Source organism: Hippocampus zosterae, chromosome 2 (genome assembly GCF_025434085.1).
Source record: "Hippocampus zosterae strain Florida chromosome 2, ASM2543408v3, whole genome shotgun sequence".
In the NCBI taxonomy this organism is placed as follows: Eukaryota; Metazoa; Chordata; class Actinopteri; order Syngnathiformes; family Syngnathidae; genus Hippocampus; species Hippocampus zosterae.
In genome coordinates this window covers 34,073,685-34,087,689 of record NC_067452.1, presented here as the reverse complement: position 1 = coordinate 34,087,689, position 14,005 = coordinate 34,073,685, and the positions used below count along the sequence as shown (strand labels likewise).

Genomic DNA, 14,005 nt, shown 5'->3' with positions numbered 1-14,005 from the left:
TCTACACCTTTTCAAATATTGAACTTGCTTGTGGAGTCTTTGTTGTCCCGCGAGACAAACCGGGGGTCTTCCGTCCTCACAGGCGACCCCAGACGCTGAATCAGATGCTACCTACCAGCTGCGAGTGACATTCTTTGACAGAAATCACCAGTATTTCTTTGGGAGAACATGGAAGAGCAGCCCGCAGAAGATGAAAAACAACAAGATGACCCTCAATGAGGTAATGCTATTTAATTTTTTTATTTTTCAATTGATTAGATGACGTGACTGCTCTTGACATGCACACATCCAAATGAAAGAAATACAAATACCCAATCCATCAATTAACCAGGACCCAATTTAAACTGCACCATTGTCCCGACGATAGTCACTCTCTTCTGACACAAGGATTATACAACCTTTATTTTATTGAACATTTACTCGAGCTGGGCAACAAGGTGTGCTGCTGGTAAACTTGTCTTCTCGAGCTTCCCAGTTGTGAGATTTTGAGTTTGAATCTCAACTCAACTCAACTCAACTGTATTTAAACGGCACTTTCAACTTTCCTATGTGGAGTTCGCTTGTTCTCCTTGTGAGCGAAAACTTTCCTGTGGTGTTTCCAAATGGTGACGAAAGGGACGACAATCCAATACATCTTTATTTATTTTGTGCTTTCACAACCGCTGCAGCTGTAAGACAGCGCTTTACAGAACATTTTAAATACTACGTCCAAGAAATTAGAATATCGATCCGTATATAAGGCGCATCGGATTACAAGGCGGACTGTCAGTTTTTGAGAAAATCGAATGCTTTTTAGGTGTGCCTTGTAGTGCGGAAAATACGGTATTTGAGGTGAGCAAAATATTGACAAAGCGCTCATTATGAAGCAAGACAGAAAACTACGACCACAGTTATAAATGTGTTCCTTGAATGCCTCTCTGAAAATCAATACGGAACATCATCAGCTCGCAGAATATTTGATACGGCTCTTGTATTGGATGTCATTGGTAGGCGTGCAATTAATTGAGATGATTTACTGCTGATGCATTGCGATGAGCCAGCAAACATTTATCCACATGAGCATCTGTAATCATGATACATTTAATGAGACAAGCAGCACATGTTTGGTCTAATTAGTTCAATATGATGAACGGTACTCATCAGTTGGGGTCACTTATTCATCAAAACAAGTCCTTGTTACATGAATTGTGTTGGTTGGAGAGCAATACAATTCATTCATTTAGTTTCACCTTTTATTCGCTTTGAAGTACATTTGCTGCACCTACGCAATATAATAAGATCCCACATAAGATATGAATCAAATATTCTGTCTGATTATAATGTTAATATAAGGTAAATGACTTTGCATGACCCGAACTGGACAGAGCATCATGGTCAAGTAATCCCACACCCCCACTAATTTATTTGAATATATTGAGGTCAAATTTCTGAAATGTCATTTTATAAAAACAGCACTGCTGAGCTCTTTTACATTTTGTTCATTTTCAAAAGAGTCACACTTGACTGGAAATAATACCCGGCGAGCAGTGGCCGGTTGTTCACTGTGTGTCACACAGTACTGTACCCAGTTCTATTGCTATAGACCAGGGGTGGGCAATTATTTTTTGCATAGGGCCACATGAGAACCAGAACATATTATGGAGGGCCGGATCAAAAGGGTGAACTAAATTCGACATAATATGAATTGGATTTCTTTATTTAAAAAGCAGTATTTTGCATTTTTTGGCACGTTTTTCAGACTTTAAGAGTACATTATTCCATCGTATCCAATGGGATTTGCTTGACTTGGCGGTACCGCGGGCTTCCGTATCGTCTCCCCCTCCCCACCTATGCTCTGCAACTTCAAGTAACTGTGCCACCTGGCGTTGAAATGTGAAAATGAAAAGTCCAAATGAAATGAATGCAGTCGTTGACATCGAACCTTAATTGTGTACCAACCTTTGTCGGGCCGGATTAAAAAGACCAACGGGCCGGATTTGGCCCGCGGGCCGTAGTTTGCACACCTCTGCTACAGACGAGCATCCGACCTGACCAACTCTCCCAGGCCTTTCGCTTATCGACCGTAATCAGCCTCACCCGCGAATAAGAGCCGCAGCAAGCTTCTGAATTCTATTATCCGTCTTGGGATAATAACAATAATAGTCATAGAAACCAGATCCTATCCTATTGGGATGATAAAGTGGGTTAGGCCTGCCTTTGTGGTACAGCAAGAACAGCCTCCAACTGGTCTTGATGAGTGGCAAATTGCTGTTTGATATCCAAATAATATTAAAAGGGAGCCACAGGAGTCTCTCCAACCTCCCGTAGTCAGCTGTGATGGATTGGTTTTAATATCATGAGAAAGGCAAATATGCGCGGTGATAAAAGAGAGACCGCGAAACAAGATGTGTCCACAGTGAGGATTTCAGTTGCGTTTCTTGTTCAGCCGTGATGTTGGAGACTTCTGCTGGGAAAATGAGCACATACAGATGATGATCTGTTTTTTTAAGAGGGTATGCGCAAGACTGCACTGAAAAAAAAGGTAATCCAATATACCCCTGTAACGACCATTCTTACTCAATCTTTAATTTTCATTTGACCCTTCATAAATATTATTCAGGTTTTGTGATGAGCATAACTATAACAAAAATAAAGATTTGCACGCATTTTACATGCAAACCACACGGAGTTCATGGAAACGGGATTTCAGAACATGGAGAGGGAAGTGTCCCCCCCACTCCGACCCCCCCTCACAAATCATCTACGATTAAATGCCAGTCGATCTTTGTCATAATTGTTCACTTTCCCAGAAAAGGTTTGAAACACTTCTCTCTATTTTTATATCTGTCTTTATATTCAGAACGGCAACAATAAGCATTTTATTCATAAGCATGCAACGGGGCACCTTACAACTCCCCCCCCACCTTATAAAATATTGGGTACCAATTGAGTTGAATAAAACAAAATACAGGATTTTTCTGCTTCAAGTGAGGGTGAAAGATGAATGAATGAGTCTTGGATTCCGTCGAGATTTTGGATTTTGCCCTGTCATGTCAAGGCCTAACCAGCAGAGGGCAATGTTGCGCCTCAAATGGCGCAGAGTGGATCAAGCGAGCACACGAGGCACAAAAAAATCTTTCCATATTATCTCTCACTCTGATCACCTCATTTACCTGTCTGCACATGGAGGAGCTGCTAATTTCTTCCCCGACCTGCGACATTGTCAGTCCGACAGCCGTGCTCTGGAGAAAAGGCCACATTTTGCTTCTGGTTTTCTCAAACTTGTTTTTGAATTTTTTTCCCCCCCTCCAAATATGAACTAGAGAAAATAGCATCTCCATGTTTGCAACACTTTTCAAACCTTTCTCTAAAATAAACAATGACATAAACTTCGGTTGGTCTGATTGCTCCAAAATTCTGCCACTTTCGTCAACAAAAAGCACCGTATGGTATTGTACCCCCCCCCCCCCCCCACACACACTTTTAAAAGTTGTGTCGAGGAACAAAATAGCTGATCTGTGCATTCCACTTGGGTACCGACTGGAGTGGTACCGTACTGCACCTCAAAGGGTGACGCTTGCCACACAAAATGGGACTTGAAAGCCCCCCCCCCCCAAAAAAAAGATTTACTGTTGTACAGCCTTCTGTCACTGTGTCTTAAACACACCGAAAAACTTGTTACTATTTCCTCAAACATCCAAGTGCAAATTTAAAAAAACAACCCCCCCCAAAAAAAAACCCACACACACAAAATGCCTGATGTCCTTCCTACGCTGCTGCTTACACAGTATCTCGTTCCTTTGTTGAATTAATTAAGGATGGTGATTTGAAAACATTGTAATCTTAATTAAACAAAAGAGCGTCCGAAGCACGGTAGGAATGGAAGAGAAGGAGAGTTAAATATATCGACAAGCTGGGAGAAAATTAATTCCAGCCAACTGATCCTTGTAAGCCTCGCGGTGGGAAGTCTCGAGTTGGCGACGTAGTCGTGGCACCCGACTACAATCACTCGCCATCGGTTTGTCTGGCAGCTTTATCTGCTAATGCTAACATTTTGAATATACTTCAAAATGGTTCCTACAGCAGGCTATGGTCAACTTCGGCAAAGTAGTTCAGACAGAATAAACCCTTTCAGGGACAGCGGTCATTATGGTGGATATCTTATCGTGTTATCAGGTTACAGGGTGCATGAAAGAGTTAATGAGGTTGTTTGTTGGTGGCCACCAATTGTGAAATCTGACTTCAACTGAGCAATCATTACAAATGTCCGTCTCTTTTTCGTTGGCAGGTTTCATTGTGTGGTGGCGTCCCAAAACTCGAAAACGAGTACCTACATTAATCACGATCCAATCTGTCCGCCTTTTTTTATAAAAAGCCATTCTCTTGGGAATAAACCACTTTTAAAGTTAAGACGGTTCAGACTTTGTTGCGATAATGACGTGGCGTCACACAAAGGCATTGCAAATTGGACCTGTCAGTGAAGTTGCTGTTTAAAAGATTTTTTTTTTCCCAATAGAAGCGAAATCCACCCAACATAATACAGCTGAAAAACAACTGCTTTCCTGTCTCCGCCACATTCTGTTGGCATTTTCAAACCTGGCTGTTTTGCCTTTTGATTGCGAGCACGAGTCACATCTATTCAAGCGTGTTTGCTCAGCAGCCACAATGGAGGAAGCGATGCCCCCCCCCCTCCCCCAAGTGCTAACACGAGAGGTGAGATTAATTTCATGTCAACACTTCCAGTCACAAAAGACATTTCGAAGAGTCCTTTTGTATTGCTGTATATAATCTCGCCTGCCCTTGACTGAATGTAAGAAAACAACTTGGAAAATGAAGCAGGATGTTTTCTGCCATCTATTCATCCATTTTCTTTCGCGCGTGTGCTCAGTCGGGTTGCAGGTGAGTTGGAGTGTATCCTGGCCGACTTTGGGCCAGAGGTGCTGTTCATTCCGGAACATGGACTGGTCGCCAGTCCTCTCATAAATGCACATCAATTCAAATCTTTATATGATGTCGATAATGCTGGTGAAGTTGAACATTAGCATCCACAGGGTTATTTTTTTTTGGGGGGGGGACCCCAATTCAAATGATATTTTGAAAAGAAACAACCTCATATATTTCAGTTGTAATGAGGATAACATTCAGTGAAAACTCGAAGGGCAAACTTTTACCTTCAAAGTGAGGTTCACGTGACTGACATCACAGTTATCACTATTTATGGCCTAACTTTAGCTAGCATCATGTTCACACCATTGATCAATTTTGCACAGACTGCTTCAAGCTTTATGTTGCCATTTTCTTTTCATACTTAATTTTAATTTTGTACTTTTTTTTCCAACTTGAGATTCTACTCTGTGCATTCAGTTAATGTCAGCCATTTTTTCTCAAATTGGGAGTCATTTTGACTAATTACTACAGAAATATAATAACTACAGAAAAATATAGTTCTGTAGCAGTAAGCATGGAACCTACCCAAAGAGATCTTTAATGTCTTCTTTCATCAGGAAAAAAGTGCAGATGCTATATATATATATATATATATATATATATATATATATATATATATATTTATATTGCATTTTGTGATACCTCAGATATCTTAAAAAATCCTTTCTTACTAAATAACATGACACAAAAAGGCACTTTGATTGCAAAATAACAATTCAAGAAAAAATAACACTGCATTAATGCATGAACTTTTCATGAACTTTGACCTTTATCCAAGTTCTTACCACCACACTGCTCTCGTACGCCACCTCTCCACGTGGGATCGCGTAGTATATAACACACCCACTCACACCATGTGCTGAACAAGTGCTGATCGAAACCACTCCTGCCATCTGGTGGTGATATATCAGACTGATATCATTACAACAGCCCTCACCGAGGAGCTGCACGAAGCACTTTATGATGATTATTATTATTTTTAAAATAAAAAAACACCCAAAACATATTTTTATGATTTGGCACCAAATTATAGGCTTTTTGCAAATGTATTTTTACGCTTTGGCATTAAATGAAAATCTGTCAATTAGAATTCTATCCCCCCCAAAAAGCCCAATGAATAAAATATATTGTAAAGGTTACATATTGTAAACTCTCGTGTGACTCTTGTGTTGATCATTAAGAATTTGGTTAATTTTGTAGACTGAATTGGTCCAGTCCCGTGTAAAGGCAAAGATTGATTTTTTTTCACCAGTGTTCAATTGCAGTCCACTTGCATACATGATTAAAAAAAAAGTTAGCTTTGTGTGGAATTTAGCCCCTTTTTTCCCCTACTAATTTTTATTCAAACATATCAGGGATTGTATAATAATAATAATAATACATTTTATTTATAAGCGCCTTTCAAGACACCCAAGGACACTTTACAATAACAAAAAACACAAAACAATACGTATAGGCTGTGTGCCCTACGTATTTTTTCTTTCATGCCGTTATTCTTGATAACTGTTGCTTACACATGTTTCACATAAGCGCAGCAACATGCACTTGCGGTGAATAGAAATGGCGTCATTATCGTATCTGTTTGTATAACATCACGTTCAACCAGCAGCCCCCCCCCCTCCCCTCCCCAGCACACATTTCCACAATTTATAGAAATCAGGACAAATCTTTCTGCTCAGCCAGTGTCATTGGGCTCACATTGTCAACCACATGCACAGCGAATGTATTTGCATTTGCATTGCTGGGTTTGCCATATGCGTGCGCCCGTGTAGATTTGTATTGTCAGTCAATGGGGGCCTTTACAGCATTTAGCCTCTTTCAGCAATTCTGCAATACACACATTCATTATTCATAGCTTTTTTTTTTTTGCATTTTTTTGACACCAATTGCACCTTTCAGAAATTGTCCACAATCAAAACTGTGGAAATGTGGTTGAGTGACAAACATTTTGTATGAAGTTAAGATTTTTTTTTTTTTTTTTAAAGATGCTATTTCTGTTAGACTAATATTTTGTTGGTTGGGGGCTCGCTTCCCAAGTAAGCGTTAAGCATCGTGGTTGTGCTGTGAGAAATGATGGCGAGATGAATACGGACATGCTCTTAAGTGCAGTCACTTGAGTGGTTTAAGGAAAACCATTTGGAAGAAATGTCACTTCTTGTGCATGTTAAAAAGAAGGAATTGTTCAGCTCATGGGTAAATGTATGCAACGGTGGTGTCCTATTCTGTCGGTAGACGGCTGCATACGGCTGCAACCGCTGATGTCAGTGTTGTCAGTGAAGTTGATCACCTTGCTTATATTTTTAATTGGTAGTAGTTTCCAAAAAATAAAAATAAAAAATACAAGATGAAATCGGTAGCATTTCGTGTTCGGCAATACTCCATCATGAATAAGTCATGCAAGCAATTTAGCGGCAATGAATGCTCGTGAGCTGGGGGAGTGTTTCTTTTCCAGAGCTGCCAACTGTCTCGGATTGTCCCCATTTTGTTACGCAAATCTCTGAACTCGACCTCATTACGACTGGAATGTGGTGTTCTGGATATTAAAAAAAAAATCTTGGGTCACACAAACTGCTCAAATAAGTTGAAATGAGCAAAAATACTTGGTAGATAATTTCGTTTAAAAAAAAAAATTGACAACAGGCTACTTCTGCTGGTGGATCGGGTGATGTTATGCGTGGCCGTGGAAGCAAACAAATGAGTCCAAAATTAGGCGAGAGTTCCCAATTTGACTGAAAATATTCTTTATATTATGTCATTAATCCAATATCATCATTAGAAACCAGGACAACCAAAAATGATTTTTTTCTTTGCTTGAATAAATAACATGACTTGAAGGTAAACATTTAAGATTGCACTTTGGATATTTTGTTCATCAATCAAAGTCGAAATATTTACTCTGATTGACTTTTTTTTGCATTTATCCAAGTGGTTTATTTTCATTTTGTCAGTGTAGGTTACACATCAACATAGTTATGTCATCTATTTGTAAATTGGATTGGACGTCAGTGGAAAAGGCCTCCTGTGTCAGAACTCCTTGAAAGTTTGAAGAAAATCAGTCGTGAATTGTTTGTAAGTGTTGGCAAAAAAGTCCAATGGGCGCGTGATGGACTGCGGCCAAATCCTTGCTTTTCCCGGATTACAATTTAGAATCAACACCAGCCATATACAAGCGGCCGGTTGACTTGCCATCTGTTATGAAAGCTCATTAGCCCAAAACGACCTCGAGGAGTCATGCTTTAAACTGCTAAATGACCAGCGGTAAACCCGAATTGAGTGTTGTGTTTTTGTATCTTCTGTTTGCCGTGTTCTTTCACAAGGCGTGCCCCCCCGCCACACCCCCCACTAGTGAACGTAGCGAGCCCATGAAATTCTCTGCGTGGAAAAAGCCGGATGATTGATGGACAAAAGAGCCGCTATGGCAGCACAGAGAGGCTTTCCGGGTACCTTCTGTGCTTAATTCCTTCTTCCCGACTGGCATACCACACAGAGCGAGAGAGAGAGCGAGCGAGTTATACGCTTCAATTATACATGGGGTGGGGGTGCGGGGGGGGGGGGGGGGGCGAAGGCTGCCAGGGCTGCCGGAGAACTGATCAATATTTCAACTCCAAGGGAACAAAACATCTAGCGGAGCAGCTGCTGCTTAACCGCTTCACACTTCGGAGCGGCACACCTAGCACCACACAAGCTATATAGACTGAGAATTGAAGGCAATTCAATGGACCACATGGCACCGATGTTGTAGTTAAAGTGGGTGAGACGCGGGGAGGCGTTTTGCTGTCATGAGAACAATGATGCCATCGTTCCGCAGATGCTGATGCTGAAAGTATGAAAGTAACGAGATGCGCAATGACAGCAGAAGGCACTGAAGCAAGGGCAGGTCTGCTCTCATTATTGAATATTTTTTGGGGGAAATGCACTCTATTGATTTTCTATCTTTTTTTTTTTTTTTTAAGTGCTCCATAACTAAAGTTCAGCTGACTTTGAGTTGTTTGATGTGTTTTGGACAGCTGGTTTGTTCCAGAAGCTCAATTATGGTGTCGTGGTGAAGCCTGTTGGTGCAGGCATTTAGTAGGATGAGTACAAAAATGATATTTTGCGGGGGGTTATAAATGACTGAATGAGTTGACTGCTTGGAAAGGATGGCAAAATCAAGTATTCTCTTTGGTACAAGACAATGCTATTCATGCCATTTTTTTTCTCTGCTTGCAGAGAGTTTGCATCTGTATTCACAATGCGCATGCAGATGGGAGGACAATAGTACACACGTACTATTGTCGTACGTATATTGTTTCTCCTGATGCCTGGTTGACATTTACGGTGCTTTTTTTTCCCTTTGATATCTTGCGCATACAATATTAGTTGTCAGTCGCTACAGATATTTATATTAATTTCACAATTTTCAGTCAGGGCGGCCCGGTAGTCCAGTGGTTAGCATGTCGGCTTCACAGTGCAGAGGTACCGGGTTCGATTCCAGCTCCGGCCTCCCTGTGTGGAGTTTGCATGTTCTCCCCGGGCCTGCGTGGGTTTTCTTCGGGTGCTCCGGTTTCCTCCCACATTCCAAAAATATGCATGGCAGGCTGATTGAACACTCTAAATTGTCCCTAGGTGTGAGTGTGAGCGTGGATGGTTGTTCGTCTATGTGTGCCCTGCGATTGGCTGGCAACCGCCCGCTGCCCGGAGACGGCTGGGATGGGCTCCAGCACCCCCCGCGACCCTAGTAAGGATCAAGCGGTACGGAAGATGAATGAATGAATGAATGAATTTTCAGTCATGGCATCTTCTACAACAGCCGTATCCCTTTGTTAGAACTGTATTCATTTAACATAATGTTAATTATTGCGGTTGTACAAAGTGTTTTTTAAATTTTTTTGCTGTGGTGTACTACATTTAGTTAGACGAGTCAGTCCAAAATATTATATGCAGCTCGTGCAATAGTTTCAGGTCAAATTTAGATACATATTTGCACTGTACTTTTCCGCTGTTGATCATCACTTAAATGTAGACATTTGGAGCCTGGAAAGTTTACAGTGTTGCTTTTATCCTCTAGAACATTTCAAATGGTTGTGCTCCTCTTGCATTGCCGCTGCACACTTGCACACACACGCGCGCACACACACTGTGCCTGCGGACTGACTATGGGGCATTTCAAACCGACTAAATGTCAGAAGACCAAAACCTGAGTTGGAAAAAAAAAACAAAAAAAAAACACTTCACCAAGTGAGAACTGCAGCGTGCAGTTGGCTAAACTCGAGATGTTTCATTATGGAGAATATGTTCTTCTTTCTTGGCATCACTTGCCATACTGGGCACACCGGAGGATGTGCAAATGTGTATAAACGGGAGCCCGCATCAGCGATGGTAACTCTTAAGTTTGTTTTGCGAGTGGTGCAAGGTAGCCTAAAGAAAATATTCAACTCCGTATTTCTTTTCTGTTTACACGTCTCTACTTCAGACGAGATAGTGTTGTGCCTGTCAGGACTTCTGTAAGTCAAGAGTCTCACGTTCCCTCCGGACCTTCCCCGAATCATTTGTTTCTCCAAGAGCCATCATCCATCTTCGTCTGTGTCAATGTCCATCATGAATTCTGCTAGCTTCTACATTTATTTTATTTACGCATTTGGTTCATTTGCTGATTACGAGCTTTTTTGATCTGACAGTGTGAGAGGTGCCCACGACAACTGCCTTTATCTATTTATCTGCCTGACAAACCCCAATTCGAGCGGTGAGCTTTTGACTTGTTTGCTAAGGAGGGTCATTCTGACAGTCACTTGTAATTTTGCTGTCCATAATTTATTGAGAAGTAATCCCATCATAAAAAATAAAAAAAAACATTAGGAGATCTTCGAAACGCATGTCTTGCATGTCTGCTGAATCTTTTTAGGTGCACCACAAAGGCCAAAAGTATTTGCCTCACAAATACTGCTGTTGGCATCCAGATGGTAGGTATAAACCAACGTGAATATCATCTAATTTGATATTTATACTGTGTGTGTGTGTGTGTGTGTGTGTATATATATATATATAGCTCATCAGCTAGTTCCTGCGGAAGGCTGGTAAGGTGGGCCTTCGGCCCACAAAAGTGTTGTTGCTTGGTTCAACTTTTTGTTCATCTTCATTGCTTATCGCGAAAATAAAGAGATGCTTAGCTCTACTAAATAACTAACAATTTCATTGCAATGCTTGTGGGTAGACAACATTTTTTCGCTAAGATGCCCGCGCGATCGTAGTGAGCCACTGCCTGAGCGGCGCAGTGGCGGCGCGGTGAAGTAGGTACGTTTTGAAAAGGGACAGACGGAAGGACAGACCGCGTGCGGGACGGCGCACAATATATATATATATATATATATATATATATATATATATATATATATATATATATATTACACATACACACACAAACACACACACACACATATATAATACAGATTTCCCATTTCCTCATTGTATTTTCAAATCAGCTTTGCAAAGTTTGAAACATAGCCATGGGGTACTGGTATACAATTCTATCCCAAATGTGCGCAACATCAGCAGAAAAACCTGGTTGCCGTCAGCTGAAAGGTATTTACAGTTTACGTCAATCAGTTAATTGCCCGTGCAATCACTCACTGACTATTTCTGTTGTAAATTGCCCCCAAAGCAAGTGCTTAAACCACGCCTCAACACCAATGTACGATTAGCTTGAAATTGTACACCAAAGTCCAGCTCTGTGTATGTTGAGTGCTCTCAAATGACAAGAATGGCAAAAAAAAAGTTACTATTTATCTGGAAACTTCTTGACGTTTACCCTGAAACCTCAAATTTATCAAATCAACAGTCATCATTACACATTTATCTGTCACCAACTATAACTTCATTCCTTCTGTTTTTTTTTTGCTCATGCCATAAATATTATACAAAAATAAAATGTACTTAACTCTGTCTGGGTATAAATTGCATCATTGTCACCTTTCCTTGAAAGGATTTTGTAGGAATATAATTGGGCTGTAAATTCAGTAATTGCTGGAGTCATCTTATCATTTGGCAGTTAGATCTGCTTCTCCTTGTCGGCCATCTGTTCCAACCCCCCCCCAACCCGCCCTCCCCCACCCCCACTTGTCCGTCCCCCATATATATATATATATATATATATATATATATATATATATATATATATATATATATATATATATATATATATATATATATATATATATATATATATATATATCCCGGTATCTCTGCACTGTGAAGCCGACGTGCTAACCACTGGTTATATTTATATATATATATATATATAGGACTATATAGTGATGTTTCCATCAGAAAGAAGGAACACGAGAAACTCGAGAAATACCAAGGGCTCAGAGAGGAGCTGGAGAGAGCCTGGAAGGTAAAGGTGACAGTCGTGCCTGTGGTGATTGGAGCACTTGGGGCAGTGACCCCCAAATTAGATGAGTGGTTGCAACAGATCCCGGGAACAACATCGGACATCTCAGTCCAGAAATGTGCAGTGCTGGGAACAGCAAGGATACTGCGCAGAACCCTCAAGGACTCTGACTATATATATATATATATAAAATCAAAATAACATTCACACCTGAATAATAAAACGGTAATAGTAATTAGAATTCAATACGTTCCACTTGCCGTTTGTAAGGGATTTCAACAGGAACCGTCTTTCCAAGATGAAGTCCTTTCTTGCAAAATCCAAAGTTTGTCCACACAAGCGAACGCATTGCTTCGTCTTGAAAAAAAAACTCTTCTTGGTTGCCAAGATCGTTGTTGCGTGCTTGACGTAAATACGCAACATCAACCGGAAATGTTGTGAGTCAAAAAAACGAATATACGTTGATTCAAAATAACATTCACACCCGAATAATAAAACGATAATAGGAACTCTGAGTATACAATCATTTCGTTAATTATCCTCAATAAATTATAAAAAAAACTACATTGGGTCGATGTGTGGCCAGTATTGATGTGCCCAGCGCGGATCCACGTCCCTGGCTTGCACGGCAGACGCATCGAAACAACAATTGAATAAATCAATTGTTACACCCGTGGCGAAAACTACAAGTGTTCAATACACAACTGGACAACATTTTTAAAGAGGAAAAAACAATAAATGGTCACTGAAAAGACGTTTTGGGGCTGCTTTTTTGCATCTGGTGCTCGGCGTCTTGAATCTGTGCGGGTTTCAAACACATTTCAATACTGATCAAGGTATTCTGGAGTAAAATGTGCTCACTGCTCAGTGCCAGAAAGCTTCAGCAGAAGTTGTGAGGTGTCTGCCAAGCAGATAAGGACCCAAAATATACAACTGAAAACACTTGAGAGTGTCTTAAGGACAAAATATTGGGTTTATCTAAATGCGACCGAACATGTGGCAGTGGCTGAAACCTGCAGTCAGTTGAGTAGGAGCCTATTTAATTTGTTCACAAGGAGTCAGCCAAAATTCAGTTTGACAGCAATAAAATCTGAAATTGGAATATTAATTTAATGGCGGAATCTGTTTTATACCTTCATTTTCAGTATTTTGTTTTTAAATTTCTGATTACTTTTGTCATTTCAGTGACCCGTGTTATTTTTTGGTGTTGTTGGTTGTTTGCAGAAGACTATCAAGCAATTCTGTCCATTTTTATATGATCTGACTTAACATTTTATACCACTTTTTGGTTCTGTCATCCAGAATATTTGACTTTCTTGGGATCGATATTTGCATATACAGTACATAAATAACATCCAGGTCCCTTTTTTAAATTCTCAATTTTTGTCTGCTGACGTGAACGTCCAGGCCGACTTGTATTAGCTGTAGTGCAAGTCATTTTAAAAGAACGTCCTGTAATTTCCCCTATCCCTCATCCACGCAACCGTCACATCTCTCCAAATCCAGTGGTTGCCAACGAATTTCATTCTGAGAGGATGTGAAATGTAACCTGCTGAATGTGTGCCAGCGAAATGACTTTATTTCACTCACTACTTGTTGGAAACGCATGCCAAACCTCGCTTCACGGATGAAAATCCTCTGGAGTGATCCTTACCCGTTTTCATAGAACTTGTTGTCTTGTAACAGCAGAATCTCAGGGTGCGGTCACGTGGA

The 14,005-nt window shown here is 40.5% G+C and overlaps 1 protein-coding gene across 2 annotated transcripts in view; it reads left to right on the top strand.

Moving 5' to 3' along the window:
* Window positions 1-14,005, top strand: part of nphp4 (nephronophthisis 4) — a 126,044-nt gene that overhangs the window by 983 nt on the left and 111,056 nt on the right. For both annotated transcript variants that reach the window (XM_052057341.1, XM_052057339.1), the window contains exon 2: window positions 83-220. In XM_052057341.1, the coding sequence (XP_051913301.1) occupies window positions 83-220 (138 nt within the window). The remainder of the gene's footprint in view (window positions 1-82; window positions 221-14,005) is intronic.